At 35.0% G+C, this 15,739-nt stretch overlaps 8 protein-coding genes across 8 annotated transcripts; 4 read left to right on the top strand and 4 right to left on the bottom strand.

Moving 5' to 3' along the window:
* Positions 1–1,552: 1,552 nt before the first annotated feature.
* On the bottom strand, positions 1,553–3,100 carry AC631_04341 (sugar porter family MFS transporter; the record flags this gene model as incomplete). The annotated part of the gene is made up of 1 exon (XM_015613170.1): positions 1,553–3,100. The coding sequence occupies one exon, from the start codon at positions 3,098–3,100 to the stop codon at positions 1,553–1,555; it is 1,548 nt and encodes a 515-aa protein (XP_015466000.1).
* A 243-nt stretch (positions 3,101–3,343) lies between these two features.
* On the top strand, positions 3,344–4,960 carry AC631_04340 (alpha-N-arabinofuranosidase; the record flags this gene model as incomplete). Its single annotated transcript, XM_015613169.1, has 1 exon — positions 3,344–4,960. One exon carries the CDS (start codon positions 3,344–3,346, stop codon positions 4,958–4,960), a length of 1,617 nt encoding a protein of 538 aa, XP_015465999.1.
* Positions 4,961–5,796: 836 nt separating this feature from the next.
* AC631_04339 (uncharacterized protein) lies at positions 5,797–6,810 on the top strand (the record flags this gene model as incomplete). Its single annotated transcript, XM_015613168.1, has 1 exon — positions 5,797–6,810. One exon carries the CDS (start codon positions 5,797–5,799, stop codon positions 6,808–6,810), a length of 1,014 nt encoding a protein of 337 aa, XP_015465998.1.
* Positions 6,811–7,658: 848 nt separating this feature from the next.
* Positions 7,659–9,332, top strand: AC631_04338 (catalase; the record flags this gene model as incomplete). Its single annotated transcript, XM_015613167.1, has 1 exon — positions 7,659–9,332. The coding sequence occupies one exon, from the start codon at positions 7,659–7,661 to the stop codon at positions 9,330–9,332; it is 1,674 nt and encodes a 557-aa protein (XP_015465997.1).
* An 808-nt stretch (positions 9,333–10,140) lies between these two features.
* PRA1 (Pra1p) lies at positions 10,141–11,013 on the bottom strand (the record flags this gene model as incomplete). Its single annotated transcript, XM_015613166.1, has 1 exon — positions 10,141–11,013. One exon carries the CDS (start codon positions 11,011–11,013, stop codon positions 10,141–10,143), a length of 873 nt encoding a protein of 290 aa, XP_015465996.1.
* Positions 11,014–11,479: 466 nt separating this feature from the next.
* On the top strand, positions 11,480–12,916 carry ZRT1 (Zrt1p; the record flags this gene model as incomplete). The annotated part of the gene is made up of 1 exon (XM_015613165.1): positions 11,480–12,916. One exon carries the CDS (start codon positions 11,480–11,482, stop codon positions 12,914–12,916), a length of 1,437 nt encoding a protein of 478 aa, XP_015465995.1.
* Positions 12,917–13,198: 282 nt separating this feature from the next.
* On the bottom strand, positions 13,199–14,083 carry AC631_04335 (uncharacterized protein; the record flags this gene model as incomplete). Its single annotated transcript, XM_015613164.1, has 1 exon — positions 13,199–14,083. The coding sequence occupies one exon, from the start codon at positions 14,081–14,083 to the stop codon at positions 13,199–13,201; it is 885 nt and encodes a 294-aa protein (XP_015465994.1).
* Positions 14,084–14,181: 98 nt separating this feature from the next.
* On the bottom strand, positions 14,182–15,630 carry AC631_04334 (uncharacterized protein; the record flags this gene model as incomplete). Its single annotated transcript, XM_015613163.1, has 1 exon — positions 14,182–15,630. The coding sequence occupies one exon, from the start codon at positions 15,628–15,630 to the stop codon at positions 14,182–14,184; it is 1,449 nt and encodes a 482-aa protein (XP_015465993.1).
* Positions 15,631–15,739: the final 109 nt, after the last annotated feature.

The following is a 15,739-nucleotide window of genomic DNA, read 5'->3' as shown; positions in this document are numbered from 1 at the left end:
TACACAATCAAACTTACACCCCTAAATTACCCAGTGAATTGTCACTCGAGTCATCATCTAACTATAGTTGGCCGTCTGAAGAGATATTCAAGGAGGGAGAAACCCCTCTTCACCAAGATTCAAATCCTAAAGAAACATCGGTACATACAAATTTTGAAACTAACGTGTTTCCATATGACGGTAAAATATCATCAACTTCCTCATCCATATTAGAAGATGAGCCTGAATCCAATAGTATTGGATCACAGAAAGAGTTAATATGGATAGACCAATCTAACGAAGTTTTATCAGGGCAGTGTCATCGGTCAAATGATTCTAGTTCATGTCTTGAAGACATCGATGGAGTAAGAAAACGCCTTGAGAAACGGAAGCGGCGTAGTTCCACCAAGAATTTGCAACTGGAAGGTACATGTGAAACAAAGCGGGTGCGAAATACTATAGCTGCGAGACGCTATCGAGAGAGAAGACAAAAGGAAGTTGAAATACTCGATAAAAAGGTGAAAGAACTTGAACAAGACCTTAATACTACGAAAATGGAAGCTAAGTGGTGGCAGATGGAGGCACAAAGGTGGCAAGAGTTGGCTGAGAAAAGGGAAAAAAAGTAGAGATTTGTTTAGATTCATATATTAATTAAATTTAACAATATTATATGGCTTACTTGTGGGTGAGTATATCCAAGTATTCTTCAAGAAAATAGGATTCACACGACCCAATCACTCTTTCACAATATCAATTATTAGATTTCAAAGTACTATGTTCGGTATTCGATATATATATATTTGATATTTTCTCAATGATCGAACGAACATTAATTACCATATCAATATTATCTGCTCTTATTATTAGTATATGTTTATTGGCAACTAAAGAAGCACATAATAATTTGGCTATTACTACGATCGGTATAGCAATGGTACTCCTTGCGTTCGAACAGCGGGCTTTCAACAAAGATCTAAATGTTGCAAAACAACAGCAATATTCAGATTTTACCTGATTGAAGATATGATACATGCATATGGCATCTCAGAGACTTATTCGGAATCAATGAATTATTAATAGCTCATATTTTATATCTTAAAGGTGGTATTATTTATCATGTCAAGGTTATTGATTGTCGTATATTGCTTTTATATACCAAAAGGTTTTATTAATGAATAATATGATTAAAAGAACCAAAAAAACAACCAACAAAAATATTTTGCTTTTGGACGGCCGTTGCATCGGTTTTATGGGTAATGGTAGTTTTATACTCGTCTCACTTTCAAGGTACGCGAGTCAAAGAGATCAATATTACCAAGTCATTGCTTGTTTGGTTGGCATTATTTAACCTTTATTTATAATTTAAAACTACTTATAGGACTCTTTATTTGTAGGTTTGCCCTTTCATCTTATGATAGTGGTCGTAGGATCGCAATGTGTAAAAATACAATTCGAGTGATTTCTGATGAGCAGACCTACGAATTACTTGCTAATATAGAACTATTTTTAACAAGAGTTGCACTATTAGCAATTTGACTATATTTGAAATAGAATAAAATGATTTATATTCGTATCAAACGTTTGATTGAGAAGAAATATTTATAGAAACATCATTGTCCTTTTCAAGATGTTGAACATCATTTTCAGGTTTGAATTCAGAATCATCAAGAATAATTTCAATATCGGAATAATAGTCTTTACTCTTAATTCCTGGAACAAACCATGGTGAATTTTCAAACAATTGATTCATTGATTCTAGCGGTATCCCCTTTGTTTCAGGAAGTAAGCACCAGAAAAATAAAGCATTAGTAAAACTGCAAATAATGAAAACAATATAGAATCGGTAGTGGATTGTATCCATTGCTAATGGTGTTACTTGTCCAATCATTGTGTTCATAGCAAAGCATGTCATTGTTGATAAAGATACACCTTTGGAACGAGTCGCAGTATTAAATACCTCACTGGGTATAACCCACAGTAAAGGGCCAACATAAATACTGAAAATAAAATTCCAAATCCAAGTCGATGCAATAAATCCTATCTGAGACGAACGGGGTTGGGGCCCCTTGTAAGGTGGATAAAGTGCCAAAAGAATACAAGAGACAATGAACATGCACCCGCAGCCAATATTTGCACCAATTAAAGTCCACCTTCTTCCTGTGTAATCGACGGTAACGATACATAAGGCCTGTGCTATTAAAGCAATAATAGAATTTATTGCCTGATATAAAAGAGTTTTACCCGCCGATAATCCTATTTGGGCAAAAATAGTCGGTGCATAGTATTGAATTGCAGATACTCCTGTCATTTGGACCGAACCTTGAATTGCGCAGCACAATACGATTCTTCTCAAATTTGAAGGAATCAAGAACAAGCTGGTCCAACTCGTTTGGCCATGCATTTTATCAAATTCAATGGCAGCTTTAATTTTCGCAAATTCTTCCTTTACAAACGGATCTTGTGTGTCACCATGGGCATATAGTTGCCCCAAAACTTTTAGTGCATTTTCATCTTGGTTAAACTCTAACAACCATCTAGGCAGCTCAGGGAAGAGCAATATTAAACTTCCTAGTAATAATGCTGGAACCATTTGGAGACCAAGAGGCACTCTCCATTGCCTGTTATCTGAAAACCCTATGTAGCATCCATATCCTATCCATGCAGCTGCTAATGCACCGATACCCAAGAAGAACTGTTGGAGGCTCGTGACCCTTCCTCTGTGTTTTGGGTGAACTAATTCCGCTTGATACAAAGGAATAATCATAGTATACAATCCAACTCCAACCCCAGAAAAAAACCTTCCAGCAAACAAGAATCTAAAATTCTGTGCTCCGCATTGAAGTGACCCCCCAAAAAGAAAGAATAACGTGGCAACCAAAATAGTCAGGCGACGACTCAATTTTTCCAAGAATCCAGCTAGAAAAGCTCCCGCAAAAGCTCCAACAGTGAAGAGGGAAACAACCAAACCTGTAACTGTAGTGTTTGGATTATTCATATACTCTGTGAAACTCTCTGAGGCTAAAACTTGTGCAATTATGCCCAAGTCATATCCGTAAGTAAATGAACCTACGGATGCAAAGCAACAAACCAAAAATTGGTATAAAACTGGACTGATAATCATGATGAATACTTGCATTTTTGCAATCAATTGAATAATCTTCGAATATATATAGGGTTTCGCGCTCGTAAAAATCCACCTTCCCCGAGACAGTACACTCCGGAGTATTTCCCCTTTGGAATAAGATAAGTGGGTTTCGGTAGATAAGCAGCCGATATTTTTTCCGTCAGGGTATAAGGTTAGTGGTTAAGTACTGAATATACATTTCAGAAAGAACCATATTTTTTTTGCTAAAGAGTGTTAAACATGTCAAATTCAGCACAAACAATTGAAGAAATTAAAAGCTTATCTCAATCAGAAATTCGAATTGATCCCCATCGCCGCATGGGCGCCATTGATCGAAAAATCTATAGTGGCTTCCTTGAACACTTGGGAAGATGCATATATGGAGGAATTGTTGACTATGACAATCCTGATAATGATTTAATAACAAAAGAGGGTTACAGAAAAGATGTTGCAAAAGCATTAAAAGCCCTTGATATTCCAGTGATTCGTTGGCCGGGAGGCAACTTTGTCAGCTCTTATCACTGGCAAGATGGTATAGGCCCAAAGGAGTCAAGACCAAGACGACCTGAATTGGCGTGGTTGAATGAGGAACTGAATTTGTTTGGCACAGATGAGTTTTTACATTGGTGTGGTTGGATGAAAATAGAACCATATTTATGTTTAAATATGGGTACAGGAACTCTTGATGAAGCATTGGCATGGATAGAATATTGTAATTCAAATCTGAACACTTACTGGGCCAATTTGCGTAGAATTAATGGGCGCGACGAGCCGTATAATGTAAAATACTGGAGTTTAGGAAATGAGGTTTGGGGTCCATGGCAAGTTGGGCAAATGAATGAAGAAGATTACTGTAAAAAGGCAATACAGTGGGCAAAGGCAATTAAACTTCTTGACCCTTCAGTGATTCTAGTGAGCTGTGGCTGTACTGGATTCTCAAAATGGGACTACGAAATAACTCAAAAATTATTTCGGTATGTTGATTTTCATTCTATACACTTGTATACTAGTGATAGTAAAGATCAAATGAAGAATATCACCGGACCAGCTGCTGCTGAAGCTGGAATTCAAATTACGGCAAAACTTCTTGATTTGGCAAAAATTACAAACTATAGTAGTTCAATATCTAATAGTGTTGCAGCTACCGAGGATTTGAAATTTAAGCAACACCGAGTAAAGATTTGTTTTGATGAATGGAATGTTTGGGATCCTGTAAGAGCTGGTGGTGAAGTAGGCTGTGAAGAGAAATATACATTGGGTGATGCATTAGCTGTTTCTTCGTGGTTAAACACGTTTATACGTCAGGCAGAATACATTGGGATGGCAAATATTGCTCAATGTGTCAATGTTATAGCCCCAATTATGACTAAACAGGATAAGCTCTTCCTCCAGACAACATATCATCCACTTCGCTTATTCTCTCAGAAGATGAGAGGAGAAAGTTTGAATCTTCATGTTAAAACTCCTTTGTACAAGGGAGATACTCGAGGAGGTAATATGAATATTGAATGGCTCAAGGACATTGACTCCAATATTTGTATGCTCGACTGCTCGGCAGCAATTTATGATAAAAACATTATTGTGGCAGTAGTTAACAGATCATTAACAGAAGACACAACAACTAAAATCTCACTTTCTGTTGATCCAAAGAACGTTAACCCTAATGTTAATCGGTGTGTTATTTATAATGAGGATATTAATGCTATCAATACGTTTGACGAACCGGAAAATGTTACAGTGAGCGAGAGTATTATTTTTTTAAATTTTATACCTTTAAATGGAGAATCAAATGCCACAATTCTGTTCAAAAAACACTCATTCACTCTCTTAGAAATCCAGTTATTAGATGAAATTTGATATAAATAATGAGCCCTTGAACTGGTGTGGACGCTGTTCAAGAGTCGTCCAATCATAGATCTATATAAGTTTCTATAATTAGTTATCTTTATCTATCTCATGAATACAAGACATGAAGTATATATCTAAAGTCGTGAAAAAGGAAAAAGAATTGTCAAATTGACGCAAAATATCATACGAATGCACATAGCACGATAGTCAGACCAGCATTGTGCAACTGATTGTATAAACACCCGGAATAAGCATCGGTTTAAATTTTCCATAACGTGGATTTCAATTTAAGGTTTTTTTTTTAGGTTTCTCATTCGGAGCTCGAAGTATAAAAGCTTTGTGGAGTGAGCAACCAAATAGCGAATCAATTTTACCCCATCATTTTTATTACAGTTATAAATTTGAAGGTAATTACATATGCTTATAACATTCCTTCAAAAAGTAATTTCCAAAAAAAAAAGAGAGAAAATTATATCTTGACTAATATAAATATTTCTCTTCAAACTGATGATTATTTTGTAGACAGACATTTGAGTCACAGGTTGAATCGTAATACTTTTATATCTTCAATTAAATTTTAATCTGAAGCTACCTTGAAATTATTTCAACAATCATCCTATTATCATGATTAAATTGTGTTATTTTTGCGGTAAGTTGAAGAAACAAATTTTCATTAAATATAATATGGTACTTTTAACTATTTAATCCTGTATGTAGCCTTAATGATGACTATGAATCAACATTCACTGTAGTGTAAACTAATGTTGCATCTTTTCTCAATTCTGAGATCCTAGTTTACTTGTATTTAAATTTAATATTCAATCGAGGATCAATGTGGGAACTATATGACATCTATTATAAACAATAAAACATTAAACAAGGAAAATTTTCCACAATCATTAAACACACAAGAAACCCATAATGAAAAAATCCATCTCTTTCCAGATATTCTACTTCCCTGGAAAGCAACTATTTTAGCATATGCATCTTTATCTATAAGTACTAGTATAGGATTTCCAATTGATGCTATTAAAACTAGAATGCAATCTCAGTATAATTTCAAAGGCTATGGTGATTGTATCAAGAAAACTTACAGATTTGAGGGGGTGAGTGGTTTCTTCAGAGGAATTAAAATTCCTCTATTTGCAAACGCTATTTCAAGATCTCTTACTATACTGCTATTTTTTAAAATAAAACCAGTATTATACAATTCAGTTCAATACTTAGAAAAGAAAAATTCTGTGATACTTGAAGGTCAGATAAGCTTTCTTTCAGGTGCCGCTTCAGCAGGAATAATTTCATTTTTTACTTGTACTTTCGATTCCTTAAAAATTCAGTCCCAAATTTTAAAATTGGTACAGAAAGATTGCTCATATGGTTCAACTTCTTCCCAAATCCAGAATTCAAGACAAGGCATCTCCATTCTTAAGACATTAAAAAAGACTGTAAAATATAGGGGACTTGGTGGCCTTTATTCAGGTTTTAAGTACCATTTTCTAAGGGACACTTTATCTGGTGGTATATATTATTCAACATATGAGGTAACAAAGCTCTTATTGAATTCATTCCAAGAAATTTCTTCAAAAACGTCTATATTTGTATCAGGAGGGATTGCAGGAGTATTAGGAGGTTTGGTCGCATTTCCTTTGGATACATTAAAGTCTCTAGTACAAAAAAATGTTATGTCGAACATTATCAGAATCGAAAATGGTTCGAATCCTCTACCATCGAAGACAAACAATTTTCAAATACTACAAAGAGGAGTGTACAGAGGCATCATAGCTAATTTATCTCGGGCATTTATAGTAAATCTGATATTTTTTACTGTATTTGAGTTTTCAATGGCTCATTTACAGTAATTATAAAGAAATACAATTTACCATAATTCTCTATTTTTTTCTCAATATTCTTGTATCAAGAAATAATCTGATCTTTCAATCAAGTTCAATTTTTACGTCACACCTGTACAATTATAATTTGTTGATCATTTATAGACCGGTAAACAGTAATTGAGTTTATTCTTGCATAGTTATTTTATAATATGCTTTAAGAGGAACAACAAAATTTTCAGATATAGCTATATTCTATCAGTATTTATGTAGTAAAATCTATCAAAATTATCGCTGAATACCTGCACAAATCCTATATTAGACAATTTAACTCAAAGAAGTCAAAAAAAAGGGCATTGTCAACTGGTTCGGACTTCGTTCCGACCACCGGGCTTCGTATTCTTGAATCATATTGTAGCAATTTATAAGCATAAATTTCAATTGCTATAAATTAAAGATTATAATAATTACGTCACTTTTTTTAAGCATACGCTGTTAACTCACAAACCAAGCTATCACTTCAAAACAGGTCAATTTATATCTTGAATTTGAATTCAGATGGGGCAATACTCTATTGAAATGTAATTATCCATTTTTATCATTCTGCTATTAGCTGATCTAAGGAATTACAATCGAGTCAATAACGATTGTTGAATTTAAAATATAATGCTTTCAAAGTTCGCTCGAAAGATTCATAAGCCTGTAAATTAAGTAATATGCAGCAACTGTGAGCAAATATCTGACTAATATATACTAATATATGCCGTGGCGAGACATTAGCTTGCTATATTTCATTGCTAAAATGAAACATATAAAAAGCAAATGTAAATCAGTCTAACATGCTTTCGAACGCACTACGATATTAATATAATTTAAAGATGGTTTCAGAATATATTAAAAAAACGGAAAGAGAGCCAGCGGTGTATGCAACCTCCAATGGAGTTCCTTATCCCAATCATCCCTATGGCGCTCAAACTGCAGGCCCAGGTGGTCCGTTATTACTACAAGATTTTAATTTGATGGACGATATTTCCCATTTTGACCATGAACGAATCCCAGAAAGAGTTGTTCATGCTAAAGGAGGTGGAGCCCACGGTTATTTCGAATTGACTGATTCATTATCTGACTTAACTTATGCCACTCCATTCCAATCCCCTGGTTATAAATGTCCTGTTTCAGTTAGATTTTCTACAGTTGGAGGTGAAAGGGGAACGCCAGATACTATAAGAGATCCAAGGGGATTTGCAATTAAGTTAAAAACTGATGTTGGTAATATGGATTGGGTTTTCAATAATACACCAGTTTTCTTTATAAGAGACCCATTAAAGTTCTCCAAGTTCATTCACACTCAGAAGAGAGACCCATCTACAAACCTTAATCAGTTAACTGACCCTTACCATACTTGGGATTACTTCATTTATAATCCTGAATGTTTGCATCAAATAACTTATATGTTTGGTAAAAGAGGTATTCCAAAAAGTTGGGCAGAGATGAATGGATATTCAGGTCACACCTTTAAGCTAATAAACAGTAAAGATGAAATTACTTATATTCAGATACATTGCATTGCTGATGCTGGATTTAAAGGTCTTAGTGATGAAGAGGGGAAAGAGTTGGCTGGTTCTTCTCCTGAACACAACACAAAGGACTTATATGATAGAATTGCTACTGGTAATTATCCATCGTACTCTTTTTATATTCAAACGATGACACCTAAACAAGCCGAAGAATTTCGTTATTCTATCAATGATTTAACTAAGATATGGCCTCACAGAGAATTTCCATTAAGAAAGTTTGGTCGTATGGTTTTAGATACGAATCCTGTTAATTACCATGATGAAATAGAACAGATTGCTTTTTCACCTGCTCACTTAGTTCCTGGAATTGAGCCCTCGAACGATCCAGTTTTACAATCTAGGTTGTATTCTTATTCCGATACACACCGTCATAGGCTAGGTGTTAATTATCAACAATTACCTGTAAACAAGCCAAGGACATTTGATAGTAATTCCGGATGTTCATTTTTGGCAGGTAATTTTCAAAGAGATGGGTTTGCATCTATTGATAATCAGGGATCCAGGCCTAATTACTTGAGTTCGGTATTGCCTATTAATTCAATATCGAATGATGAAAAGTTGAGTAAGAACGGATTACCTTCTGTGGAAGAAAAGAAATATCTAGGTGTTGTTCCGAAACAATCCACTGATAAATATGAAATACTACAGAAAGAACGCAATTTGAGGTCACATGAAGAGAAAATTTGGCTCAAATCCTACGATTATATATCTGGGTTTAGTGAACTCGATATCGAACAGCCAAGGAACCTCTATAAAAATATCATAAGTAAGAAAGATAAAGGAGATTTCATAGAGGCTATAGTTGGTCATGCCTCCAAAATAAGTGTTCCTAGAATAAAGGAAAGAGTACCTCAGTTATGGGGTTTGATAGATGAAGAATTAGGAAGTGAAGTTGCTAAAGGCTTAGGTGTAAGTTACAAGCATCTTACAGTTGACGAGTATATTACAGATCTAGGAATAGCTCCAGCTAATTAAAGGAATTTGTCTTATATATATTGTGTCGTACAATGAACGTGTTTTAATGGTAAGATATTAGGAACCCAAGAAGATATTCATTCGCACTATAGGAAAGCATTACTGAACAATATGTATTAAGTAGCGTTTATATCTCGCAAGTAACTGCATTATGTAGAAAAATATTCAAAACCAAATAGCGTATAATGCTTCATTGCACCCTGTATAACACTATTTAATTTACAGGATAATCAAAACATTATGGATTTACTATCAATTCTCTCTGATCTTTCTGTAACCCACCCAGTTGGAACAACAAGTCGAGACCATAATTGTTTGAATTTTCTGTCATACAAAATTGGACTGGCCTATTAGGGATAAGAAGAGAATCTTGGTTTGTATTCTACGTTATTTGAATATGCATAAGCGTATAGAGTTTTGAAATCTAAAAAATTTGCTAGGAGTGTAGTCACCGAAAGCTATGAATAAATTACAATAGATATCTAATTTCGAACAAGAAGAAATGGATCACTTCGTTTCCAGGTAATATTATTTTTCAAATATGGATAATTTCCTTCTATAGTTCGAGGTAACGAAGTTTTCCATCTTTCATTTTTTAGGGAAATGTAGTAGAAGCTTCTTTTTTGTATTAGAGAACAATATCCATGGCTTAGCCAGGAAATTATTTCCAATTGAGGCAACATGTAGATGCCTCAATTGGAAATACTTATGTTGTGAATGATTTTTACTATTTACCTTAAGGCAAAATAATTATAAAACTTTACAGATTACTATTAGTTCAATTTATTAACTACTTAATTAAACAAAATTAAGAACAATGTGTTTCACCATTTGAATGAGTATGACATTCGGTTCCCTCTTCAGCCTCTGAAGACGATTTACTTGCGTCTGTCGTAGACGAACTATTGTCCTCTGAATCTTTATTTTCATCGCCGGTACAACCTTTCCCAGGAACGGCTATATCATATGCATAGACATCTAAAGCATAATATCTCAATGTGGCAGAATTTCTTACAGCTTCAGTGGTATTTGTTTTTGCCAACTTTAAACATTCATCATATGTATCAGCATAATGTCCCACTACACCTTGACCTATACTATCAGTATGCCAGATCCTATGCAACAAATCACCTGCCCAAAATAATGAATTCTTTGACTTTGAAACTGTGTAACCTTGGCTGCACATTTGAGACAAATAAAGACGAGATGTATACGATAAATCACAAATAACATTCTCATTTGAGGCATTTTCTCCTCTCCAGTGACCGGCCCAGCCATCTAGTTTGCAGTTATCATCTATATCATCACAACGAAATAACGTATTGCTTTTATCCGAATTAACGATATTTTCGAACCAACCAACAACTTCCCCAGATGGAGCATCACCAAAGTACTTTTGGTAGAATTTAGACAGGTTTCCAAATCTTGCAGTATGGTCTCTGGCATGCGCAGCTAAAATTTGAGTTTCTTCTAAAGCATTACTCAATTGATTAAACTGACTGTCATTACATGACTTATGGATTGGGAAATTTTTGATCCAATCTTCTGACCAATCATAAGCAGTAGAAGAACTGTCGACATATTTTGTAACTGTTACATCTACGCTAATAGATGAACTAGAGGCTGGAGCAGCGCGACAAACAATTGTAAACACAAATGGAAGTATATGATTTAATTTCATTCTTTCAAGTAAAGAGCCTTGTATTCTCTCCAAAGAGAGCAATTTACTGTTAATTTATACATCCCAGTGATTTGGATCTAAAAATCTCAAATTATGGATAATAGTTAATGCGTTGAGGTTAATTCTTGGCGGCTTATTAAAGGATCAGCATTTCAGAATATAGAATATGATTGATGCATCCGTTGATAAATTTGATGATAATTTAAATACTTTTTTTTTTGCACCCTCGTAGTTCCTGCATTATTCTGGGCATGATGTACAACTAAAAAATGTATTCGTCAACGACAGAATACAACAATATTAGAATAATATAACTCTATGAAATATACTTTAGATGGCTAGGTATATCAATTCAGTAGTCTTGGCAATCTCAAATATAACTTTAACTGAAAAAGTGTCACTTCTATTTAAGAAGCTCCGTATGTCAACAAATATGAAAAACTTATATTCACTATAATTAAACTTGATGCTTTTAAGAGGTGTATTTTTATTCATAAACCTTATTGCCTTATCAATCGCAAAGACTGTTACAGTAACATCCACTAGAGACTTTAGAGTGGGTCAATCAAGTCTATTTAATGATGGTAAGATAGAAGCAACTCTTACGAGGAGTAGAGTCTCCGATTCATCAAATGATTCATCTAATGCAGCTCAAACAACAGCAGTGACTAGTTGTCATTTACACGGTTCCGAACAATTTTGTATAGATGGTGAGGGAAATGAAGGCTCTATAGTTCCTGCTCCAAGTGGAACTGTGAATTCGCCTTCAAGTTACACGGGTTGTCATTCCCACGAAGGAGATACTTTTTGTCTAAACTCAGAAGGAGATGAAGTCCAATTTATGAAAGAATCAGAGTCCTCGTCATCTTCAATATCTTCGTCGTCTGGTGGAAAAAATTGTCACTTTCATGCCGGTGTGGAACATTGTGTTTCGGAAGGTGAATCAGAACATGGGGCTACGACTGAGGCTTGCGAAAGAGTTAATCGTGATTATGATATTCCATTAAGAATTGGTTTGCTTTTTGTCATCCTTGTAACAAGTGCAATTGGATCTTTTGGACCCATATTCTTGACAAGCTTCTTCAAATTTAAACTAGATGGAATAATCATTACTATTCTTAAGCAATTTGGTACGGGCATTATTATATCAACTGCATTTGTTCATCTTATGACCCATGCCGATTTAATGTGGGGAAATTCATGCATTACCCTTGGATATGAGTCAACAGCAACATCAATTACCATGGCAGGCATCTTTCTCACCTTCTTGATAGAGTACATGGGAAATAGGCTTATTGGCTGGAGGACTAATAAATCTTCAAAGTGTTTAAAAGAGAGAAATAATCCTGAGAAGGCTAACGATATTACTGAAGAAACCATTAGCTCTGAAAGTATCCATACACACAATGATTTGATATTAGTTAATGATGAGTTCTCGTGTGTTGTAATGGAAGCTGGGATTGTCTTTCATTCTATTTTACTCGGTATAACTTTAGTTGTAGCAGGTGACTCATACTTTATTACTCTCTTCATTGTAATCTTATTTCACCAAATGTTCGAAGGAATTGCTTTGAGTACAAGAATTGTGGAGCTCTCTAATACCAAATTATTAAAAAAATTACTAATGGCAGGAGTTTATTCAATTGTTACTCCAGTTGGTATGGCTATAGGCATTGGAACTCTAAATAAATTTAACGGTAATGACCCAAGCACCATAATAGCATTGGGTACATTAGATTCATTTTCAGCCGGTATCCTTATTTGGACGGGGTTGATTGAAATGTGGGCCCATGATTGGATTTTTGGTTATTTGGCTACAGCATCTTTCTTAAAAACTAGCATAGCTTTGACTTCGTTGATAGCTGGCTTTATTCTAATGAGTGTGCTTGGTAAATGGGCATAAAGGATTATTATTGTTTTATCTAGTTTTAGTGTTTATCTTCCACGTAAGCATAGGTAAGAAATAGAAAGAGTTGGAGTATATTTTCTTAATTCAAGTTTATGTAAGCATTTTCAATAGGATGGTTGCGTACTTCCAAAAAAGGAGACGTAAAGAACAGTAGTGTACATTGAATTATATATTACCTATGTAATTAATATGAGAAGATTATATTTCGTCGAAAACGACAAAGGTTACAATAATCATATATAGGTAAGAGGTCATAAAAAATCTAAATGAAAAAGGCTAATTAATTTCAAGGCCAACATTCCCATTTTCTGCACTTATCAACTTGTTTCCATGTTCATCGGCCCCGATAATAGTAGCACCCTTTTCAGATCTAATTACCTGGTCTTTTGAGTCTAGAATCCTAATAGTATAAGGCTTTTTAAAGTCACCTTCAACAGATACATTCAATTTATTTCCTTTTGCTTCAACAATTACAGTCGCATTGTATTCACCTGGTTTACGGTGGTCAGGGATTTTTGTTGAGATATTTTCATTAACAGCATACAAATTAATCATAAAGTTTTCATTCCAGGCATAATCAGGCTTTTCGTTGAGATGCTCAGGGCCTGAAGTAATTATAATAGAATTTGGGCGAACTAATAAGGGAAGTGACATATAATTGTGCTTTTCTTTAAACCATTTTCCGTCCGTAGATGCTCTAACTTTTCCATCCAATAATCCATACCATGATCCTCCTGGTACATAATAATCAACATATCCTTCAGCAGAAAACACTGGAGCAACAAGCAAGCTATCACCTAGCATATATTGAGTATCTGCTGTGAAAGCTGTACTGTCATTAGGATATTCTAAGAGCATGGCACGCATGACCGGGACAGCATTTTTATGAGCATTAATTGCAATGTTGAAAATATAAGGCATAAGCGAAATTTTGAGCTTTGTAAACTTAGCCAAGACGATACTAGATTCATCATCAAAATTCCAAGGTACTCGGTATGAGTCGCTTCCATGGAGACGAGAATGGGAACTTAGAAGACCGAATGCACACCAACGCTTATAGATCGATGGATCAGGCGAGCCCTCAAAACCACCAATATCATGACTCCAAAACCCAAAACCACTAAGTCCCAAACTCAATCCGCCTCTTAATGACTCTGACATAGCTTCGAATGTTGATTCACAATCACCACCCCAGTGAACAGGATATTTTTGACCACCAGTTGTAGCACTACGAGCAAAAAGGCAAGCTTCATTTTTTCCTAATTTTTTTCAAGTACTTCAAAAACAGATCTATTGTACAAAAGTGTGTAATAATTGTGCATTGATACCAGATCTTCACCACTATAAAATTCTATGTCTTTGCATGGAATCCGTTCCCCAAAATCTGTTTTAAAACTATCAACACCGATATCTACTAAGTCTGAAAGCTTTTTTTGAAACCACTTATATGCACCTGGATTACTGAAATCAACAATTCCCATACCTGCTTGCCAACGATCAGTTTGGTACACATCGCCATTTTTATTCTTAATCAAATATCCATTTTTAACTGCTTCTTTAAATAATGCTGATTCTTGCGCAATATAAGGATTAATCCAAACACAAATTTTAATACCGAATTCATCTTTAAGTTTTCTAAGCATTACTTTAGGATCTGGAAAAAACTCAGCATCAAATTCAAAGTCACACCATTGGAACCCCTTCATCCAAAAACAATCAAAGTGGAAAGTACGTAAAGGAATTCCTCTATCATGCATTCCTTTAATAAAAGAACTAACTGTTTTCATATCATAATTTGTAGTAAATGAAGTAGTGAGCCAAAGGCCAAATGTCCAGGCTGGTGGAAGAGCTGGAAATCCAGTAAATTGGGCATATCTTTGTAATATACTCTTAGGGTCGGGTCCATAAACTATATAAAAACGGATTCCTTCTCCTGGAACAGTAATATTAACCCTAGTGGTACGTTCTGATTGAACTTCAAAAATAATATTGGAGGTTGAGTCAACAAAAACCCCATAACCACGGTTTGACATATAGAAAGGAATATTCTTATATGTCCATTCTGATGAAGTACCTCCATCCTCGTTCCATATTTCGACTCTTTGGCCATTCTTAACAAAGGGACCAAATCTTTCCCCCAATCCAAAGACCTTTTCTCCCACAGAAAGGTGGAGTTGAGCGGTCATATAGGGAGATGCTCTGTTAGCACTCAATGTTTTTCTAGGATACCTTGAATCTAGAACATGGCCAAGGGATCTAAATCCAAGTTTAGTTAATAGCTGTAAATCCTCTCCAATAAAATCAATATTGAAGGGCTTGTTTTGGAGTCTTGCAGATATACCTCCTTCAGCGGTGACAATTGCTCCTTCTTCAGTAACGGATGCAGAACATTGTGTTTTCTCACTTAAAGTATCAAACCTCGCTTCCTTGGAGTTTAAATAAGGAGAAAGATGATGATAGGATTCAACTCCAATGATTCCTTTCCTTGGCGAAGATATCTTGGTGCTAATAGTAGCAACATTGAGATAATCACCACGATGTCTAATATTCTTTGTGGAAGCCACAGAATAAATGGAAGATTGTTCTTGGACTTCAGTTTTGACTCCTTCAGCAGCCCAGTTAATGTTCACACCTTGTTTGGTTTCCCACATACCCCTGGTGAAGCGAGTGTCTGAATCAACATGGCGATCAATTGAATAATCCGTCATTATTAACTTACTTTTAAAGCTTAATTTTGATTCATTTTTAACTATAGTTTGCCGTTCCTATTTATACTTTTGAAAGGTATTGAAAGCATTATTGTTCTAACTATTATAC

Source organism: Debaryomyces fabryi (assembly GCF_001447935.2).
Source record: "Debaryomyces fabryi strain CBS 789 chromosome Unknown contig00114, whole genome shotgun sequence".
NCBI classification, from domain to species: domain Eukaryota; kingdom Fungi; phylum Ascomycota; class Pichiomycetes; order Serinales; family Debaryomycetaceae; genus Debaryomyces; species Debaryomyces fabryi.
Note: the sequence above shows the minus strand (reverse complement) of the source record. Positions and strands in the feature narration are given on the sequence as shown.